This window comes from Salmo salar, chromosome ssa03, assembly GCF_905237065.1.
Source record: "Salmo salar chromosome ssa03, Ssal_v3.1, whole genome shotgun sequence".
Taxonomy (NCBI): Eukaryota; Metazoa; Chordata; class Actinopteri; order Salmoniformes; family Salmonidae; genus Salmo; species Salmo salar.
Window position 1 is genome coordinate 65,911,372 of NC_059444.1, and position 20,200 is coordinate 65,931,571.

At 46.8% G+C, this 20,200-nt stretch overlaps 1 protein-coding gene across 2 annotated transcripts in view; it reads right to left on the minus strand.

Moving 5' to 3' along the window:
• LOC106601248 (protein shisa-8) overlaps window positions 1-20,200 on the minus strand; it is a 115,899-nt gene that overhangs the window by 69,370 nt on the left and 26,329 nt on the right. For both annotated transcript variants that reach the window (XM_014193306.2, XM_014193305.2), the window contains exon 2: window positions 13,036-13,151. In XM_014193306.2, the coding sequence (XP_014048781.2) occupies window positions 13,036-13,151 (116 nt within the window). The remainder of the gene's footprint in view (window positions 1-13,035; window positions 13,152-20,200) is intronic.

Consider the following 20,200-nt stretch of genomic DNA (forward strand, 5'->3'; position numbering starts at 1 on the left):
CAACATTGGGACTTTTCTTTGTTCTATATTGCAACACACACACACACACACACACACACACACACACACACACACACACACACACACACAGAGTCTGATTTGAGGCAAAGCCCTCAAGCATGTGCAAGGCGTGTGCACTCTGTCTGCACGACCACCCACCATTGCAAACTGTGATTGATGTACTGCAGACGCATTAACAGACAGCCCTGTCTTTTGACCTTCAATTCACCTACCTCGCTACCCCCCCATTTCTGTTCCTGACTTGGTATGTTCTGGCTAGAACCTGATTTGTGTGATGTCGGAATGGGTCACTGAGCTGGGGGGCTTGGGGGCTGGGGTGGGGGTTGGGGTTTAACAAGCCCCCATGCAGATTATATACCACACTGTACATTCTGCTAGTGTCTGTGAGGAGAGAGGGAAAGGGTGAGAGGCTCATTGTGAGAGAACGGCAGAATAGCACAAGGCATAAAAATGTGTACTGGGAGAGGGACACTACATGGAAAAAGGGAGAGCAGATGGCTAACGGAGATATTTAAAAAGAGAGGAAAACAGAGCGAAATGTATATCACAGCGTCCAGCTGCTCTCTTGTCACTGAGAATAACGATCACTCTCTTTTCATGTTTTTCCCCTTGTTGTAATGGTTCCCTTCTCATACCTTGCTTCTATCTCCCTCTCCCTCTCTCTCTCTGTCTGGTGTATGCTCAACCTGTCTCTATTTCTATCATGTTTCCTCCTGGACTTACATGTCTCTCTCTTTTGACCTTTCTCCATCTTTCACATTTTGTTCTGTTCTATTCCTCTCTCTCTCTCTCTCTCTCTCTCTTCTCTCTCTGTTTCCCACTCTCCCTTAAAGAACCAGTGCAGTCAGCCATGATTTTCCTTGTTTTTTAAAATATTTTCACACTATGACACTGGAATAATATTGTGAAAATTATGATAATGCCCTTAAGTGTAAGAGGTGTTTGAATAGACCAATAAGAAAGAGAGTTCCAAACATCTCTACCAATAACAGCTAGTTTTCAGTTTCCCACTCCACACACCACTCCCAGACAATCCTAGCTAAATTCTTGCTTGAGAAATTGCTCTTTGCTAAGAAGCTATTTTTGTTTCTCTTTGACCATTTTAATTGAAAGCAATCCCCAGCAGGGTACTTAATTGTTACCCAGAAATGATTTGATATGGTGATTAAAAACAGCTGCATTGAGCCTTTAAGGCTCTGATTTGTGGATTCTGTCACATTCCAACAGCTGGAATCGCTGCTCCATCTCATCGTGAGGCTTGGGACACAGGCTCTGTGCACTGCATAGTAATTATGTGTGTTTAATGTCTCTAATCAGATCACTGTACATTGTGCAACTGTTGTCTTCCTAACATAACATTTGTATTTATTATTATGCATCCTTGATAATAAAAAGTAGAATGAAGCACGCAATTAAGATAAACAAACCTTCATATCATAAAAAGCAGCATTAATATTAATGGGACTTGTTTTTACAACATTATCCTTATTTAATTCCTACAGATGCTATAATAGCACTAGTTTTCTGACTTCATATGCCAAGGTCATGCCCGTGACATTTTTAATCAGTGATTCAGCTCCCTTTTGACCAAAGCAGATGAAGTGTACAGCTGCAGGGTTTATTACAAAACATAGGCCTACACATGTCTCCAGTAAAGACTCCCTTGGAACCTTATATTGCCTATCCACATGCTCTCACACACAGAATGATACTAACGTACATAGATAGAATACTAAATGAATCCACACTTAATTAAACACTCCTTGCATGTGGCAAATACATGCACTCTCACCAACTAACATGCACACACATGGCACACACAATGACACACAGGCACGCCACCCTTTACCATGCTTGACATTTCACCCATTTTGCACCCACCACATGTAAGCTGTCCAATGACATTTAAGCAGCACTGCAGCAGAGAGCAAGGACAGAGAGAGCGAGGGACAGTGGGGAGAGGGGGGTCGAAGGGGTTTCCAGGGGTCTCTTTTCCAGAACACTGACCAATGGCTCTATAAATTCTGTCCCCCTCATTTCCCTAAATGTTCCATGCCTCCCTCTCCTAACCCTCCTGCATGGTCTTCCATACCAGTTTCTATTACCTCTGCCACTCTTCATTCTTCGCTCTTTATTTCTATTTTCTTTCCAATTTTACTCCCTCAGTCCCTCTTTGTTTCTCACCTTCTTCTGCCACCTCACAAACCCTCCCCCCTCCATCTCTTTGTCTCCCCATTTCCCTCCTGTCAGAGCAACGTTTCTCCATCTCTTTATGTTGATCTCACTTTCTTTGTTCCCTCTCTCTCATCCTCCGCTCTCTCCCTATCTGTCTCCCCACCCTCCTCTGTGTTCGGATGAATGATTGAGAGGCTCCATTCGATGACAGCCGCGGGATTGGAGCGTCAGTCAACAGGAAATTCTCACTCCTCCCTTGCTGTCGTCAGATCACTGGGAGGCCAGGGCCTCTTTGATCCCCCATAATGCTGCCTGATCGTGGTGTCAGCTCCGACTCTCTGCAAACACCTCTCTAGGCACTGTGTGCTAAGATCAATACCACTTCCACGAGGGGGCTTCTCTCCCTGCACCAACTCCTCCGAGCGCTTGCATGGCTCAGAGATTTGACATCTGAAAATCCACTCTCTGTACACCCTTATCAAAACAGTGGAAGTCTGAGTAAGCACACTCTGTAGTTTAACACTGTGCCAAGTGACTGTGTTTGATACTGGCTCCGTGTGTCACCAATGACTCTTGCTGTTCTGTCCCATGTGTTTTGACAGGTAGCCCCTCTTAATCACCTTCACCTTGGACAAGACTGTCTGGCAAATACAATCATGGCAATGAATGTACTGTAACACACCATTCCTAGGGGAGTCTAAGCACAAGGGCAAGCATGGGCACTACCCTTCCGGTTGTGGTTTTGGAGACCTCTCCATCCTCTTCTCTTGACTTAAACCTGGCTTGTCCACAGGCACTTCCTTTGTTCCAGAGCTCTAGTGCTGTAGCAGAGGCTTGTTGACAAATGATGTCTGTCTCTCACACAGCAGTGCACCTGCAGCACTTTGATGGACTCCCTCTGCATGGATTCTGGAGCAAGCCCTTCCTGTCACTCTCCAGTGATGGGTCCTGGACCGTGATGCTGTACGCTCCAATCACTCTTCCTATAACTGGTACTGGGATCGATCATTCTGGGCCTCAGGCACTGAACTATAACCTCCCTGGTGGTGACTGTAGGTACATCATGAAACAGAGAAACAGATGCCCTGTCACAGTTAGAGGTTGTTTTTTTTTAACCTTTATTTAACTAATAAGAACAAATTCTTATTTTCAATGACAGCCAGGGAACAGTGGGTTAACTGCCTGTTCAGGGGCAGAATGACAGATTTGTACCTTGTCAGCTCGGGGATTTGAACTTGCAACCTTCCAGTTCCTAGTCCAACGCTCTAACCACTAGGCTACCCTGCAGTTTCTTTCATTCCCCCATGTGGCCTCCACACAAGTTCACCATATTTTCAATGGGCACAAGAGGAGCATCAGCTGTCGTGACAGACATTTCTGCTTTTTTTCTCTTACAACTTGGTTGCACAATCTTTACCCATGATTAAGTCTAAAGGGTCTCTGATCCGGTCAGACGTCGTAATTAGGGGATGCCAGCTATGACGCATCGTAAGCAGTGTGCACTGGCTTTTAGCTATGGGGTTGCTTCCAATCAGAAATGTTTCAGCTACAGAGATGAACACAGCAGGAGAGTAGATCTATTAAAGCACACAGTGTGAGTGACCTTCAATGAAACAACGGAATACATTATCAGATCATCTTGGTTCTTCACTAAGTTCTGCTCTCATGTTGAGCCATTAACTGGTCTCACTTTCTCTTACAATGGGTAACATTATGCCTGATAATGACTCTCAGGCTGGACATGACTCTGTCTAACACAGAGCAATTTGTGGTGTTTATTTCGTGAAAATGTTGTGACCTTCAAATATACACTGAGTGTACAAAACATTAGGAACACCTGCTCTTTCCATGACATAGACTGACCAGGTGAATCCAGGTGAAAGCTATGATCCCTTATTGACGTCACTTGTTAAATCCACTTCAATCAGTGTAGATGAAGGGCAGGAGACATATTAAAAAGTGATTTTTAAGCATGGCAACAATTGAGACATGGATTGTGTATGTGTGCCATTCAGAGGGTGAACGGGCCAGACAAAAGATTTAAGTGCCTTTGAACAGGGTATGGCAGTAGGTGCCGGGCACACTGGTTTGTGTCAAGAACTGCAACAGTTTCCTGTGTGTATCAAGAATGGTCCACCACCCAAAAGACATCCAGCCAACTTGACACAACTGTGGGAAGCGTTGGAGTCAACATGGGCCAGCATCCCTGTGGAATGCTTTGTAGAGTCCATGCCCTGACGAATTGAGGCTGTTCTGAGGGAAAAGGAGGGGTGAGGGGTTCAACTCAATTTGAGTAAGGTGTTCTTAATGTTTTGTACACTCAGTGTATGTTGAGGATTCTACCACTTGATCTTCAGCACACATCCAATCGGAAACACATCACCCCAATGGTAATGATGGGCTTGAGACTTGCAGGGGTTAGGTGGAAACTGTAGACTCCTTTTGGCTCCGGAGGCTCATCTATGAGAGGGTTAGGTCTCATTATGACGGAATAACAGAGCCAGAATGGAGCCACATCCCCACTCAACCGCCCGGAAGCCATAATATCAGTACGTCAGCAGCTTGGCTTATCCCGGTAGTTTCATGTATAGCCATGCACATCTCTGAGGGGCTCAGCTTCCCTCCTATCAGCTACACACAGACACACTGGATCGACGAAAAGCCTGCTTCAGCCCAATCACCATTACAGCCCTTTTAAGGTCAAGCTAAAACTGTGTCAATCCATAACTGTTGGAGCCCAAAGCTACAGTGGAGAGTGGGGAGGAGGCGATAAGGTTACGAGCATGTCCATACTGTGCCCATAGCCCCATATCCATAATTTGTCTATATTGCATCACTTAAGACTCTACAGTGTCATCCGTAGCCCGTAGTGTGAGGTGTCCTTGAGATGACAGAGTGAAAGGACCCCGGGCGCTGGATCTACGCGATGCAAATCCCCTCAACCACAGCTCAGCGGCAGTGCATTACTTTCAGTCCAAATCCTCAACAGGGCACTGAGAGACAACCCAGCACTGGTCCAGGACCTGCTGCTCCATGCTAATCTACACCTCATTGGCTGAGAGGATATCCAAATAGAACTGACTTAGGGGCACTGTCTGTCTTAGCTGCACTCCGAGCCCTGTGCACTCTTCATTATCATCCTATTCCCCTCTCCAACCCTCCTTAAATTGCACAGTCTAACCTGTTGAGATGTAGCAGAAGCAACCAGCAGTTATAGCCTGCAGACGCCCCTGGGCAGGACTGAAGGGGGAGGAAGGGGGGAGAGATTGAGGGGGAGAGTAGGAGGTCTGTGGCTTTGTAAAGACAGCTGGAGGGGTCAGAAGAAGAGCGCCAGAGGCGTTGGAGAGAAGCTGTGCTGTGATCAAACACATCTGCCTCGTTTGACACATACGAGAACACACACATGAACACAGCCAGGCAGCCAGTACATCAACTCACAAACACAGCAATGGAAGTTGAGGCTTCCGTCATACAAACACTAACAGACACACTCAGACAGAACAAACACTAACAGACACACTCTGACAGAACAAACACTAACAGACACACTCTGACAGAACAAACACTAACAGACACACTCTGACAGAACAAACACTAACAGACACACTCTGACAGAACAAACACTAACAGACACACTCTGACAGAACAAACACTAACAGACACACTCAGACAGAACAAACACTAACAGACACACTCTGACAGAACAACACTAACAGACACACTCTGACAGAACAAACACTAACAGACACACTCTGACAGAACAAACACTAACAGACACACTCTGACAGAACAAACACTAACAGACACACTCTGACAGAACAAACACTAACAGACACACTCTGACAGAACAAACACTAACAGACACACTCTGACAGAACAAACACTAACAGACACACTCTGACAGAACAAACACTAACAGACACACTCTGACAGAACAAACACTAACAGACACACTCTGACAGAACAACACTAACAGACACACTCTGACAGAACAAACACTAACAGACACACTCTGACAGAACAAACACTAACAGACACACTCTGACAGAACAAACACTAACAGACACACTCTGACAGAACAAACACTAACAGACACACTCTGACAGAACAAACACTAACAGACACACTCTGACAGAACAAACACTAACAGACACACTCTGACAGAACAAACACTAACAGACACACTCTGACAGAACAACACTAACAGACACACTCTGACAGAACAAACACTAACAGACACACTCTGACAGAACAAACACTAACAGACACACTCTGACAGAACAAACACTAACAGACACACTCTGACAGAACAAACACTAACAGACACACTCTGACAGAACAAACACTAACAGACACACTCTGACAGAACAAACACTAACAGACACACTCTGACAGAACAAACACTAACAGACACATTCTGACAGAACAAACACTAAGACACACACACACACTCCGACACAACACTAACAGACACACTCTGACAGAACAAACACTAAGGGGGCTTTTACATCAAATTGATTTGGATTGGGTCCCCCCCACTTATTTGGGTTTGTCTGTAGTGGTGTGAACACTATCCACACTAGGGAGCGCACTAAACAATGCACAGTGGCTCACTCAAAAAGGATGGTCTCAGTCCTATTTCATTCCTAGTGTGGTGCGGTTCGCTACAGGTGAGAAGGCAGTCTGGACCAAACACAGGAAATGAACCAGAGGTGAGCGGTATTATTGGTTGTTTGACTGAGAGCATTTGATGAAATGCACACAGTACCAGCTGTGGCTGCATAAAACATTCTGTGAATAGCAGCGCATTTATGAGCACATATGATGCAGGTTAGGGGAGACTGGAGCTGAGTATAGCCTATTCACATAGCAGTTAGAGCGGCTATTCCGCTGTTTCCTCCCGCATGTTGTTCGAAGACCAAAGCGAAAGTAATATGAAGTTTGGGACACAAGTTATTCTTCCTGATAATCAGAGATGGAGTTAACGTGAGCATTTGTGCCCAATAAACAAATGACATGCATGAACACATGGTTTTGTTTTGGCATTTTAGTTTGTTTGACATTTGGCAATGTGAAAACAACCGGACCAAATGAAAAAAATTACAATGTAACAAATAATCAAACCCTGATTCGAACTATAGCTCAGAACTAACAAACACACTCTGACAGAACAAACACTAAAAAACAATGATAGAATCACAAACATGCCAGCATGCAGGTAGGTTGACTCAAGTACACACAAATGCACAAACACTGTACATACAGTGCATTTGGACAAAATTCAGACCCCTTGACTTTTTTCACATTTTGTTACATTACAGCCTTATTCTAAAATGTATTAAATTGTTTTTTTCTAATCAATCTACACACAATACCCCATAATGATTTTTTTGCAAATGTATAGAAAATAAAAAACTTTAATATCACGTTTTCATAAGTATTCAGACACTTTACTCAGTACTTCGTTGAAGCATCTTTAGCAGTGATTACATCCTCAAGTCTTTTTGGGTATGACACTAGAAGCTTGGCACGCTTGTATTTGGGGAGTTTCTCCTATTCTTCTCTCAAGCTCTGTCAGGTTGGATGGGGAGTGTCGCTGCACAGCTATTTTCAGGTCTCTCCAGATGTTCGATCGGGTTCAAGTCCAGTCTCTGGCAGGGCCACTCAAGGACATTCAGCGACTTGTCCTGAAGCCACTCCTGCATTGTCTTGGCTGTGTGCTTAGGGTCGTTGTCCTGTTGGAAGGTGAACCTTTGCCCCAGTCTGAGGTCCTGAGTGCTCTGGAGCAGGTTTTCATAAAGGATCTCTCTGTACTTTGCTCCGTACATCTTTACCTCGATCCTGACTATGAGGCTCCAGAGTGGCGCAGTGGTCTAATACATTGCATCACAGTGCAAAAGGTGTCACTGCAGTATCTGGTTCAAATCCAGGCTGCATCACATCCAGCCGTGATTGGGAGTCCCTTAGGGTCGGCGCCGTCCAGGTTTGGCCAGGGTAGGCCGTCATTGTAAATAAGAATTTGTTCTTAACTGACTTGCCTAGTTAAATAAAGGTTAAATAAAAAAGTCTCTTAGTCCCTGCCACTGAAAAACATCCCCACAGCATGATGCTGCCACCACCATGCTTCATCTTAGGGATGATTCCAGGTTTCCTCCAGATGTGACGCTTGGCATTCAGGCCAAAGTGTTCAATCTTGGTTTCATCAGACCAGAGAATCTTGTTTCTCATGGTCAGAGAGTCCTTTAGGTGCCTTTTGGCAAACTCCAAGCGGGCTGTCATGTGCCTTTTACTGAGGAGTGGCTTCCGTCTGACCACTCTACCATAAAGGCCTGATTGGTGGAGTGCTGCAAAGATGGTTGTCCTTCTGGAAAGTTCTCCCATCTCCACAGAGGAACTCTGGAGTTCTGTCAGAGTAACCATCGGGTTCATGGTCACCTCCCTGACCAAGGCCCTTTTCCCCCAATCGCTCAGTTTGGCCGGGCGGCAAGCTCTAGGAAGAGTCTTGGTGGTTCCGAACTTCTTCCATTTAAGAATGATGGAGGCCGTTGTGTTCTTGGGGACCTTCAATGCTGCAGACATTTTTTGGTACCCTTCCCCAGATCTGTGCCTCGACACAATTCTGTCTCGGAGCTCTACAGACAATTTCTTCAATTTCGAGTCTCATAGCAAATAGTCTGAATAGTTATGTAAATAAGTTATTTTTGTTTTATATTTTTAATACATTTGAACATTTTTTACAAAAAAACTGTTTTCCCTTTGTCATTATGGGGTATTGTGTGTAGATTGATGAGAAAAAAATATTTAATACATTTTAAAATAAGGCTGTAACGTAACAAAATGTGGAAAATGTCAAGGGGTCTGAATACATAACGAATACACTGTATCTACAGTACACAACATAGCTCAAAGCACACACACACACACAGATTACAGAGGAAACATGCATGAGCATGTATGTGGTGCAGTGTGACTGTTATTCCCAACGCATCCTCTCTGTTTCTCAGAGTATCATTACCACAGCGTCATATGTTGACTGGTAGGCAAGCACAGTACGTATGTAATTGGCACTGGTCCCATGTGGATTTTAATCACAGTGAATATACATAGAAATTAACATACATATTCAACCCCCCCCCCCTTTTCACTTAACACTCCCTCCGCCCGTCCCAATTCCCTCATTTCCTTGTTTTGATTTCAATGTCACACTGATGCTATCGCTCTCCCCCTCACAGACTGCCTCTGCAACATGCAAATTACACACGCTCCACAAATGCAGATCCCCCTTATCTACAAAGAGAGCAGGAACAGTGCCAATATAAAACTTGTACACAGTCCGCCCAGCCAAGATTATTCAACGCAGGGGTATTTTCCTCTGAACGTGTTTGTTTAGATAGTGGTTAGCCACTGTATGAGCAGGATCAACTTCGTCATCACTGCAGTATCAGCGTCATCAACAACAACAGGGACATCGTCTTCATCGTGTTCAATAACAGTAGTGTAATTGTCGTTATTGCCAAAACATTAACAAATGATGAATGTTGAGATCGGTCTGTTCAAGCATATCGTAAAGCTTAAATAATTCATGGTGCAGTTCTAAGGGGTTTAGACCAGTCAGTCTCCTGCATTGTAATGAACCATTAGCTCTGTCCATGGTGCTCAAACACAGCTCACAGACAGCAGAAACAAGTGGGATTAGGATAGGCTAGCCCTTGTGCTTTGTGCTCTCTCAATCATTCTCTTTCCATCTGTTAGTCTCTCACTTCCTGTTTTCAGTCCCTCTGTTTCTGTCCTTACCCAATTTCCTCTCATTCTCTTCATGTTCTCGTCTTTCTCTCCCTTTCTCTCTATTCCCCAAAATCGATATAAAATGTCCTCAGTCTCTTTATTTGTCATTCTGTCTCTATCTCTTTCGCTCCGTTGTTTCACAGAGGAGCACGCATGGCCTGTTCACTGGGAGCTGTTTGACCCTCAGGGCAGCTCTCCACACAGAGCAGCTCTGTCCAGCTGTCCCACTCACTGCCATGAGAATGCTCTCATACAACACACACACACACACACACACACACACACACACACACACACACACACACACACACACACACACACACACACACACACACACACACACACACACACACACACACACACACACACTCACACTCACATTCACATAGGCCTATAGTACATAAAATACATGCCAAACACACTCTAACATAGACACCCTCACACTCACAGGAACACACAATTCCAAAAGGAACACTCAATTCCATCACAACTCATGTAGATACTTATACACTGTAATTACCAGCGTATAGCCACTCACTGACAAGAATAATACACACATGCACAAACGTTATAATTCTCAACCAGCATTGGCCTCACGTATGGTACATACTGTCTCAACACTCAACACAGTCTCAACACTCTGCACAGTATATTCAATTATTATTGCAAAGGCACTAGAACACAGTTGCACACACTTACACACACACATGCTGAACACACACACACACACCCCTCTCTGCCGGGATTGTCCCCTAACCCCACCCTCACACTCTCAGACACTGATCTAGATGCAGCCTTAACCAGATCATGTCAGATAAAGCACTGAGATTACAGGGCAGAGCAGTATGGGGTGGAATAGCAATAATGAAAACATGTGCAGAGCCAGCGTTTTACACTCTCATCCACCTCAGTAGACTAGGCAGCACCTGTAAGTCCTCTCTTTAACCTCTCTTGGGTAGGGGGCAGTATTTTGACGTCCGGATGAAAAGCGTGCCCAAAGTAAACTGCCTGTTACTCAGGCCCAGAAGCTAGGATATGCATATGCATGGTAGTATTGGATAGAAAACACAATGTCACACCCCAGTCAATGTCCTTCTTTCATCTGTTATTATTTGATTCGTTTTTTGACCCATATCTTTCTGGGAATTCCTCAATGGATATGTCACCCCATCATTACTGTCTCTCTCTCATCTTTTTAGATGTCTGCATTTTTTTTACCCTTATCTATTACAATCCCTATGTTCCCTCATTTCAATCCCATTCTTTCACCTTGTCATTTCTTTCTTGCCCTCTCCTTTGATATTTGTTCCAGAAATCCATCTCCCCTTCTTATCTCTCTGCCAAACTCCTCCTTCCCTTTCTTCTACCTCTTCCTTTTCCATCCTCTGCACTCCATCTTTCCACTTCTACCTGCCCCCCTTTCTCACACACATGCTCTCTGTCCCCATCCATCTCTTTCTCTCTCTCTCAAATGAGCCCCTTCTCTCATCTTGCTCCATCTCCCCCTCTCTCCCCCTCCCCCTCCCTCTCTCTCTCTGGTCTGTGGTTCTTAATGAAGGTCATGCGGGTGGTGGCAGGTTGTGGTTGTGTGGCCAGCGGACACACCATGCTGAGAGCTGGGGGGGGGGGACAGAGGGCACACAGACGGGTCTCTCTGGCCTCCACGTCCCATTGTATCAGCCCTCCACAGATAATGACCACTTAATTAAAGACTCATTTAACGGTCAACGCTAGTCAGAGACAGGAGAAAGGAAGGAGAAATGGGGACTGAGTGTTGTTTGGCAAAATAATAAAGAGGAGTAGAGATGAAGGGAAGGTGGAGACTGATGGGTGTAGGTTGGCATGAACGGGATGGAGAAAGGAATTGTTGCAATAGAGTGAAGATGAAAGCAAAGCAAGTGTGAGTGATTGTGTGCGTACGTGCGCACGTGCGTGCGTACGTGCATGAGTGCGTGCGTGCGTGCGCGTGCTGGAGGGGAATGGGGTTCAGAGGGATTTGAGGGGATCTAATTAGTAAACAGATTAACTGCTTGGTGCTATATCAACAGGTCCCGGACCAGAACAAAGATAATTACACCTTCATTAAAGATGACCAGCCTGTCCCTGCACTTCCGCTCAGCCATGGAGGGAGACAGCAGGGGCTGCTATGGAATTAAAGATGACCAGCCTGTCCCTGCACTTCTGCTCAGCCATGGAGGGAGACAGCAGGGGCTGCTATGGAATTAAAGATGACCAGCCTGTCCCTGCACTTCTGCTCAGCCATGGAGGGAGACAGCAGGGGCTGCTATGGAATTAAAGATGACCAGCCTGTCCCTGCACTTCCGCTCAGCCATGGAGGGAGACAGCAGGGGCTGCTATGGAATTAAAGATGACCAGCCTGTCCCTGCACTTCTGCTCAGCCATGGAGGGAGACAGCAGGGGCTGCTATGGAATTAAAGATGACCAGCCTGTCCCTGCACTTCTGCTCAGCCATGGAGGGAGACAGCAGGGGCTGCTATGGAATTAAAGATGACCAGCCTGTCCCTGCACTTCTGCTCAGCCATGGAGGGAAACAGCAGGGGCTGCTATGGAATTAAAGATGACCAGCCTGTCCCTGCACTTCTGCTCAGCCATGGAGGGAGACAGCAGGGGCTGCTATGGAATTAAAGATGACCAGCCTGTCCCTGCACTTCCGCTCAGCCATGGAGGGAGACAGCAGGGGCTGCTATGGAATTGAGCCTTCCTCCTAGCTCAATAACAAGTGTCTGCATGCGTGCGCGTCAAATACATTTTGATTTGTTACATGCTTCGTATACAACAGGTATAGACCAACAGTGAAACATTTACTTACAGGCTCTTCTCAATAATGCAGAGCAAAAATTGAAAAATGCCAGAGTCTGAAATAGTCTGTTGTACCCTATTCAGAGTTAGTAGTGTCCTCATTAGTATTGAGCACTAAAAGAGCCCTCCTGAGAGTGCTTGCAAAGCGTTGCTGGATCAGTATCCGATATGCTTAATTACACTGAGAGACATCTCCTGTAATAACCCCTGTCGCTCCCAGAGAAACAGGTTTACCGTTGTTGCTGCGCGGTGACCTGCCAGAGATCCCATTGGTCCCTATGGGGTGGTGACCCCCGGTCCCGTCCACTCCACCCACCTCTCCGGGCTGCTTCAACAACTCTGTCAAGGCCCTGCAGAGAGAAATACAAGTGTTAGGTTCAAGATCACCCATCAGTAAGACGAGAGAACATTGTGTTAAATCGATTGAGATCACCATAGAATAAACTCCTACAACATCAAATCAAATGGAAGTGTGCTGCCATAATTCCCTAATCTGTGTGATTTGATCACAATAAAAGCCCTCTTATATGTGATGTCCATTGGTGTGTAAAACAAACGCTTTAATCATAGTGTAGTATAGTACTGACAGCTGGAATTTTCAAAGAAATCGGTTGAATTTAAATGGTACATGCCTGCTGACAGCTTAGCTGGCTAGACATGAGCACCGGACAGTAGGTCAGTAGTGTTGTGATAGGAAAGAGGGTTAATATGTAGATCATGCTGACAGACTGAATGACAGCAGGGATAGACAAGGACTAAGTCTCGAGGCCATGCTGAAATACTGTCCCTCTGTTTTTCGTGCTTTTCTTTTCACTTGTTGGGTTTCTCTCTAAAATGCCATACAGTCACCCATTCAGCAGTACACAAACAAACACTCTACTCCTTAACTCATTACCACCAGTTAGTTTCTGTCTTTCTGGCTAGTTTCTGTCTTTCTCACTCATTCCCTCTGTTTCATGCGTCTCCTACTTGGCTAAAGCATTTCTCTCTCTTTTTCATCCTCTCTCTGTTTTCTTTCTCTCGGGCATTGCTGAGGGTGCTGTTATTGTGGAGTTGTAACGCGGGTCGTCTAAAGGAGACCAAGGTGCGGCGTGTGAAGTGCTCATATTTACTTTTAATGAATATACTTAAACAAAACAACGACTGACAACAGTTCCGTCAGGTGACATACACTAAACAGAAAACAACTACCCACAAAACCCAGGAAGAAAAACCCCTACTTAAATATGATCTCCAATCAGAGGCAACGAGGATCAGCTGCCTCCAATTAGAGATCAACCCCAACATAGAAAAACTAGAACTTAAACATAGAAATAGAAAACATAGAACAACCCAAACCACCTCCTGTCACGCCCTGACCTACTCTACTATAGAAAATTACATCTCACTAGGGTCAGGATGTGACAGTACCCCCCCCCAAAGGTGCAGACTCCGAATGCAACATAATCAAAACCCAACAAAACAACCACAAAACACAAAGGGAGGGTAGGGAGGGTGACAAATGTCTATGGCGGCTCAAATGCAGTCCACATAACCTTAACCTCCAGCATAGGAGGCGGCTCCGGTTCTGGGCGTCCTCCCCGCTCCACCCGCTGATCCTTCTGCTTTATTACCACCTGACCGTGGATCGTCGTCGAAGGAACCGGACTGTAGATCATTGCTGGAGGTTCCGGGCTGCGGGCCGCCGCTGGAGGTTCCGGGCTGCGGGCCGCCGCTGGAGGCTCCGGGCTGCGGGCCGCCGCTGGAGACTCCGGGCTGCGGGCCGCCGCTGGAGACTCCGGGCTGCGGGCCGCCGCTGGAGACTCCGGCTGGGGAGCGCCGCTGGAGACTCCGGGCTGCGGGCCGCTGCTGGAGACTCCGGGCTGCGGGCCGCCGCTGGAGACTCCGGGCTGGGGAGCGCCGCTGGAGACTCCGGGCTGCGGGCCGCCGCTGGAGACTCCGGGCTGCGGGCCGCCGCTGGAGACTCCGGGCTGGGGAGCGCCGCTGGAGACTCCGGACTGGGGAGCGCCGCTGGAGACTCCGGACTGGGGAGCGCCGCTGGAGACTCCGGACTGGGGAGCGCCGCTGGAGGCTCCGGACTGGGGAGCGCCGCTGGAGGCTCCGGACTGGGGAGCGCCGCTGGAGGCTCCGGACTGGGGAGTGCCGCCGGAGGCTCAAGGACGGAAAAGCGTCGCCGGAGGCTCCGGACTGGGAGGCGTCATAATAGGTTCCGGACTAGTGACTATTGTTGCTGGCTCCATGACATGGATCATCTCTACAGGTTCCGTGCCAAGGATCATCACTGGAGGCTTCTTACCATGGATTATCTCTACAGGTGCCAGGCCATGGATTTTTCCTACAGGCTTTGTACCATGATTTATCCCTACAGGCTCCGGACCATTTATAATCCCTCCAGGCTTCTTGCCAAGGATTATTTCTTCAGGTTCCGGGCCATGGATTACCTCTTCAGGCTTCGTGCCATGGAATATCCCTACAGGCTCCGGGCCATGGATCATCACTAGAGGCTTAGTGCCATGGATCATCTCTACAGGCGTCGGACCATCGGTTATCACTGGAGGCTTTGTACGTGGAGCAGGAACCGGTCTTACCGGACTGGGGAGACACACTGAGGACCGAGTGCTCAAAGCAGGCACCGGCCGTACTGGGTTATGGATGCGCACTGGAGGGAGAGTGCGAGAGGCAGGCACATGCTTACCACAAAAAAGCACGGGGAATTGGCTCAGGTCACAGTCCTGGCCCAGCCAAACTACCCATGTGCCCCCAAAAAAAGTTTTTGGGGGCTGCCTCTCGTTCTTCCCAGGTAGGCGCCGATATCGTTCGATTACCTGGCCCCAAGTCCAGTCTCTCCTCTCAATCCAATCCTAATGTGACCAGGTGTCCATTTCTGCCCGGGCACGCCGCTTGATCTAATCATGGTGGGTAGTTCTGTAACGCGGGTCGTCTAAAGGAGACCAAGGTGCGGCGTGTGAAGTGCTCATATTTACTTTTAATGAATATACTTAAACAAAACAACAAAACGACTGACAACAGTTCCGTCAGGTGACATACACTAAACCGAAAACAACTACCCACAAAACCCAAAAAGAAAAACCCCTACTTAAATATATCTCCAATCAGAGGCAACGAGGATCAGCTGCCTCCAATTAGAGATCAACCCCAACATAAAAATAGAAAAACTAGAACTTAAACATAGAAACAGAAAACATAGAACAACCCAAAACAACCCCCTGTCACACCCTGACCTACTCTACTACAGAAAATGACATCTTACAAGGGTCAGGACGTGACAGGAGTGCTGGTTGTTCCACCTTCTCAACACAGCTGTCAGCTCTCTGAACCTGTATTCTAACCCCCCAGGACTGTCACATCTCCTAGCTAACGTAAAGATGTAAAGGGATGATGTGATTTGATGTGAGAACAGTGCAACACTTTTCAGAAAAATTCCCAGAGCCCTCTCTTAGGCTCAGATATTACAAGGGCAAGGAAATGTTTAAACCACGATGGCAGCCAAATGCCCTGGCGAATCCCATGCACAGATACATTCCCATGCACAGACAATCGGGATCTGTCTCTTTTATCATAAGAACCTGGGAAAAGGGTTTGGTTGGATGAGCCAGTGTTCCTCAAACACAATTCTCGGGGCTGACAGAACTATTTCCCTGGGTGTTGTTTCAAACATTACGTTCTCTCTGACAGAATGTTACAAAGGAAATTATGTTAGATGGCTCTGCCAATCCTACTGCAGTGGTCAGATGTCAACTACTTAGAAAAAGCTCAGATTTTATGGCTTTGTACATTTCAAAAAGCCCTTGTAGTTTGTCACTGAAGATGTTCATTGAGGAATTAGTCTGTTTAGTCTCTCTCTCTGTCTCTTTTTCTCTCCCTCTCTCTTTCTCTCTCTCTCTCCCTTTCTCTTTCTCTCTCTCACACACATTGTGCCACTTTGTTAAGAGAGGGGGCAACATTGTTTTCCAGATTCTATACATTACAGGGGTTATCTTGAGGTTGCGTCAGATATGGCCACAGATGAGATTCATTTGCAGTTTAATTACTTAAAATGGATTGTGTGCTGTAATACAAGAAAGGAAATGAATCGATTAATGAATTAAAGATAACCATAAAGTTTTGTGCACCCTCATCAGCAGTAGTGTGTCAGCAGAAAGGAGAAAAGTTAAGGTGGGAAAGTTTAAGTTCGACCTGAGGGGCTTTACTGTATGAGGCAAGATCCCGGAAATTCTTGAGGCATATCGTTGCTATTTCCTCCATATGCTGGTTGGTCGGTCCTGATGATGATGACTTCTGTAGTACTGCAGTGTCTGACGTTTCCACAGGGTTGACTTGTCAGTTGCTTTGAGTGACATTTGAAGGGAACGAACATGTGAAGAAATTGACAGGTGGAAACTCAGCACTTACTGGGCTGGTAAAATTCATAATGGTTACAAATTGAAAGAGTTTAAAGCCTCTGTGCAAATGTGTTTTTTGGCACACCAATTAAATATGGATGGTAATTACATCAAATTGATTTCACAATCTATCCATCATCTTCTCAACCAAGCGCAAATCTTGGCTGTGCGCAATCATTGATTATTCAGTGGTTAATAGAAAAATATTATCTTAAATCATGTTCACACAGCATGTCAACTTAAAGGGAAACATGTTGCCCTTAATTAAACCATCACAATTCAGTAAAGTAATTATTACGATTGTCTTGAATTATTTAGAGATGTATAAGCCTGGAACCAGCCTTTTGAAAGTCCCCCAACTAGGTCCTCACGCTACATGAAGCTAATTAACCTGTCTGTGCTGTCCTCATGTAGAGGGAGCACTACAGAAGCACCTAGAGGTCATGTGACGTGTGAAAACGTCTCCAATCATTGAAACACAGCTATTCTAGGAGAGGTGAGGCAAGGACTTGTTTACGCCACAAACAACTAGATTGAATGATTGAACAAAGGACATAGGCTCAATTATTTAGAACGATTTTTCACTGAGTTAGGTTTGTGAGTTGCTTCACTCATTGATGGATGCTACAGTGTAGTGCATGCAGGTTTACAGAGTAAAATTAATTAGACTGTAATAATGTCTGATACTCAAAGCTGGATTCCTCTGGTATTGTTCAAGCATGAATCAAATTATGCTAATGTTAACTTCTGTTGTGATTTCAACCATCTGTAGCTAATTGTTGAGTTTCTTGCTGATGCACTACACAAGAACAAAGGCATGAGGCAACGCTACATCCATTCCTTTTCTTAGATCAATTATATTCAATTATAAACGGCTCTGGGATCGGCATGAAGGTCCTGTTACTCTGAGATTTTTACCATCACCCTAGTGGAGGCAGTGGGGGTTCAGGTTGGAGTTGAAGCCTGCCTATCTCCTCCGCACTCCCTGTGGGTGGTAAGGGTGAGGCCTGCCTATCTCCTCCGCACTCCCTGTGGGTGGTAAGGGTGAGGCCTGCCTATCTCCTCCGCACTCCCTGTGGGTGGTAAGGGTGAGGCCTCTCTATCTCCTCTGTACTCCCTGTGGGTGGGAAGGGTGAGGCCTGCCTATCTCCTCCGCACTCCATGTGGGTGGTAAGGGTGAGGCCTGCCTATCTCCTCCACACTCCCTGTGGGTGGTAAGGGTGAGGCCTCTCTATCTCCTCTGTACTCCCTGTGGGTGGTAAGGGTAAGGCCTGCCTATCTCCTCCGCACTCCCTGTGGGTGGTAAGGGTGAGGCCTGCCTATCTCCTCTGTACTCCCTGTGGGTGGTAAGGGTGAGGCCTGCCTATCTCCTCCACACTCCCTGTGGGTGGTAAGGGTGAGGCCTGCCTATCTCCTCCACACTCCCTGTGGGTGGTAAGGGTGAGGCCTGCCTATCTCCTCCGCACTCCCTGTGGGTGGTAAGGGTGAGGCCTGCCTATCTCCTCTGTACTCCCTGTGGGTGGTAAGGGTGAGGCCTGCCTATCTCCTCCACACTCCCTGTGGGTGGTAAGGGTGAGGCCTGCCTATCTCCTCCGCACTCCCTGTGGGTGGTAAGGGTGAGGCCTGCCTATCTCCTCTGTACTCCCCTGTGGGTGGTAAGGGTGAGGCCTGCCTATCTCCTCCACACTCCCTGTGGGTGGTAAGGGTGAGGCCTGCCTATCTCCTCCACACTCCCTGTGGGTGGTAAGGGTGAGGCCTGCCTATCTCCTCCGCACTCCCCATGTGTGGTAAGGGTGAGGCCTGCCTATCTCCTCTGTACTCCCTGTGGGTGGTAAGGGTGAGGCCTGCCTATCTCCTCCACACTCCCTGTGGGTGGTAAGGGTGAGGCCTGACTATCTCCTCTGTACTCCCTGTGGGTGGTAAGGGTGAGGCCTCTCTATCTCCTCTGTACTCCCTGTGGGTGGTAAGGGTGAGGCCTGCCTATCTCCTCCACACTCCCTGTGGGTGGTAAGGGTGAGGCCTGACTATCTCCTCCGCACTCCCCATGTGTGGTAAGGGTGAGGCCTCTCTATCTCCTCTGTACTCCCTGTGGGTGGTAAGGGTGAGGCCTGCCTATCTCCTCTCCACTGCCCATGGGTGGTAAGGGTGAGGCCTCTCTGTCTCCTCCACTCCCTGTGGGTGGTAAGGTCACAATCAAAGTGAGTGTATTAGTTCATTACCAGCAGACAGCTGGAGCCCACTGAGCAGAAGAGGCCTGCTGTGACCCCCTGCAGTCTCAGCCAGGAGCCAGGGTGTCTCACTGTTTACCTCCAGCTGCTGTCCACTACTGCACAGTACAGTAAAATAGAATAGAATTCAGATTTAATCATTTTGTTTATTGTCCTTTCAAGGCAGAAATTGCAGAACACTTCTGCATGTTTATATCACCTTTACTGTCCACTGCTCTGGGGTATGTTTGAAACCCTTTATTCTTGACACTGTAGTGTCTGAATCACCACCACTGTCACACCAGGTTAGTGTGTTTTTACTTGCCTCTACCATCCACCACTAGCTATAGTGTTTGTTAATACACTTTGTCTTATTTCTATGTGGGGTTTTATCTGTGGCACCCCACCTCGTGTTCAGTCCACCGGGGTTATTATGAGGACACCCCACTGAGTCACCCCCAAATCCCACTGAGGGTGTGCTGCCGAGGCTAAGTGTGGGTGGGGAACTTGAGCTACCAGAAAGGTTTCCCAAACAAAAAGATAAAATAAACCCTCCAGCGCAGAAAACTAATTCTGGACTGCATGGTGCGACAATGGCTTGGTTCACATTATTTCACTCCCTAAGTGATTTGATTTGATTTGAAATGCCATCATAGCGCTCAACAGCCAGCTTCACTCACCAGGCGTGAAAGTTTAGTCATTTTGTACACATTCCTCATCTGTAGCTCTGCTCTTTCTTTGTCTTGGTGTTCTAGGCTGACAGAACCAACAGCTCTCCCTAAACCCTGT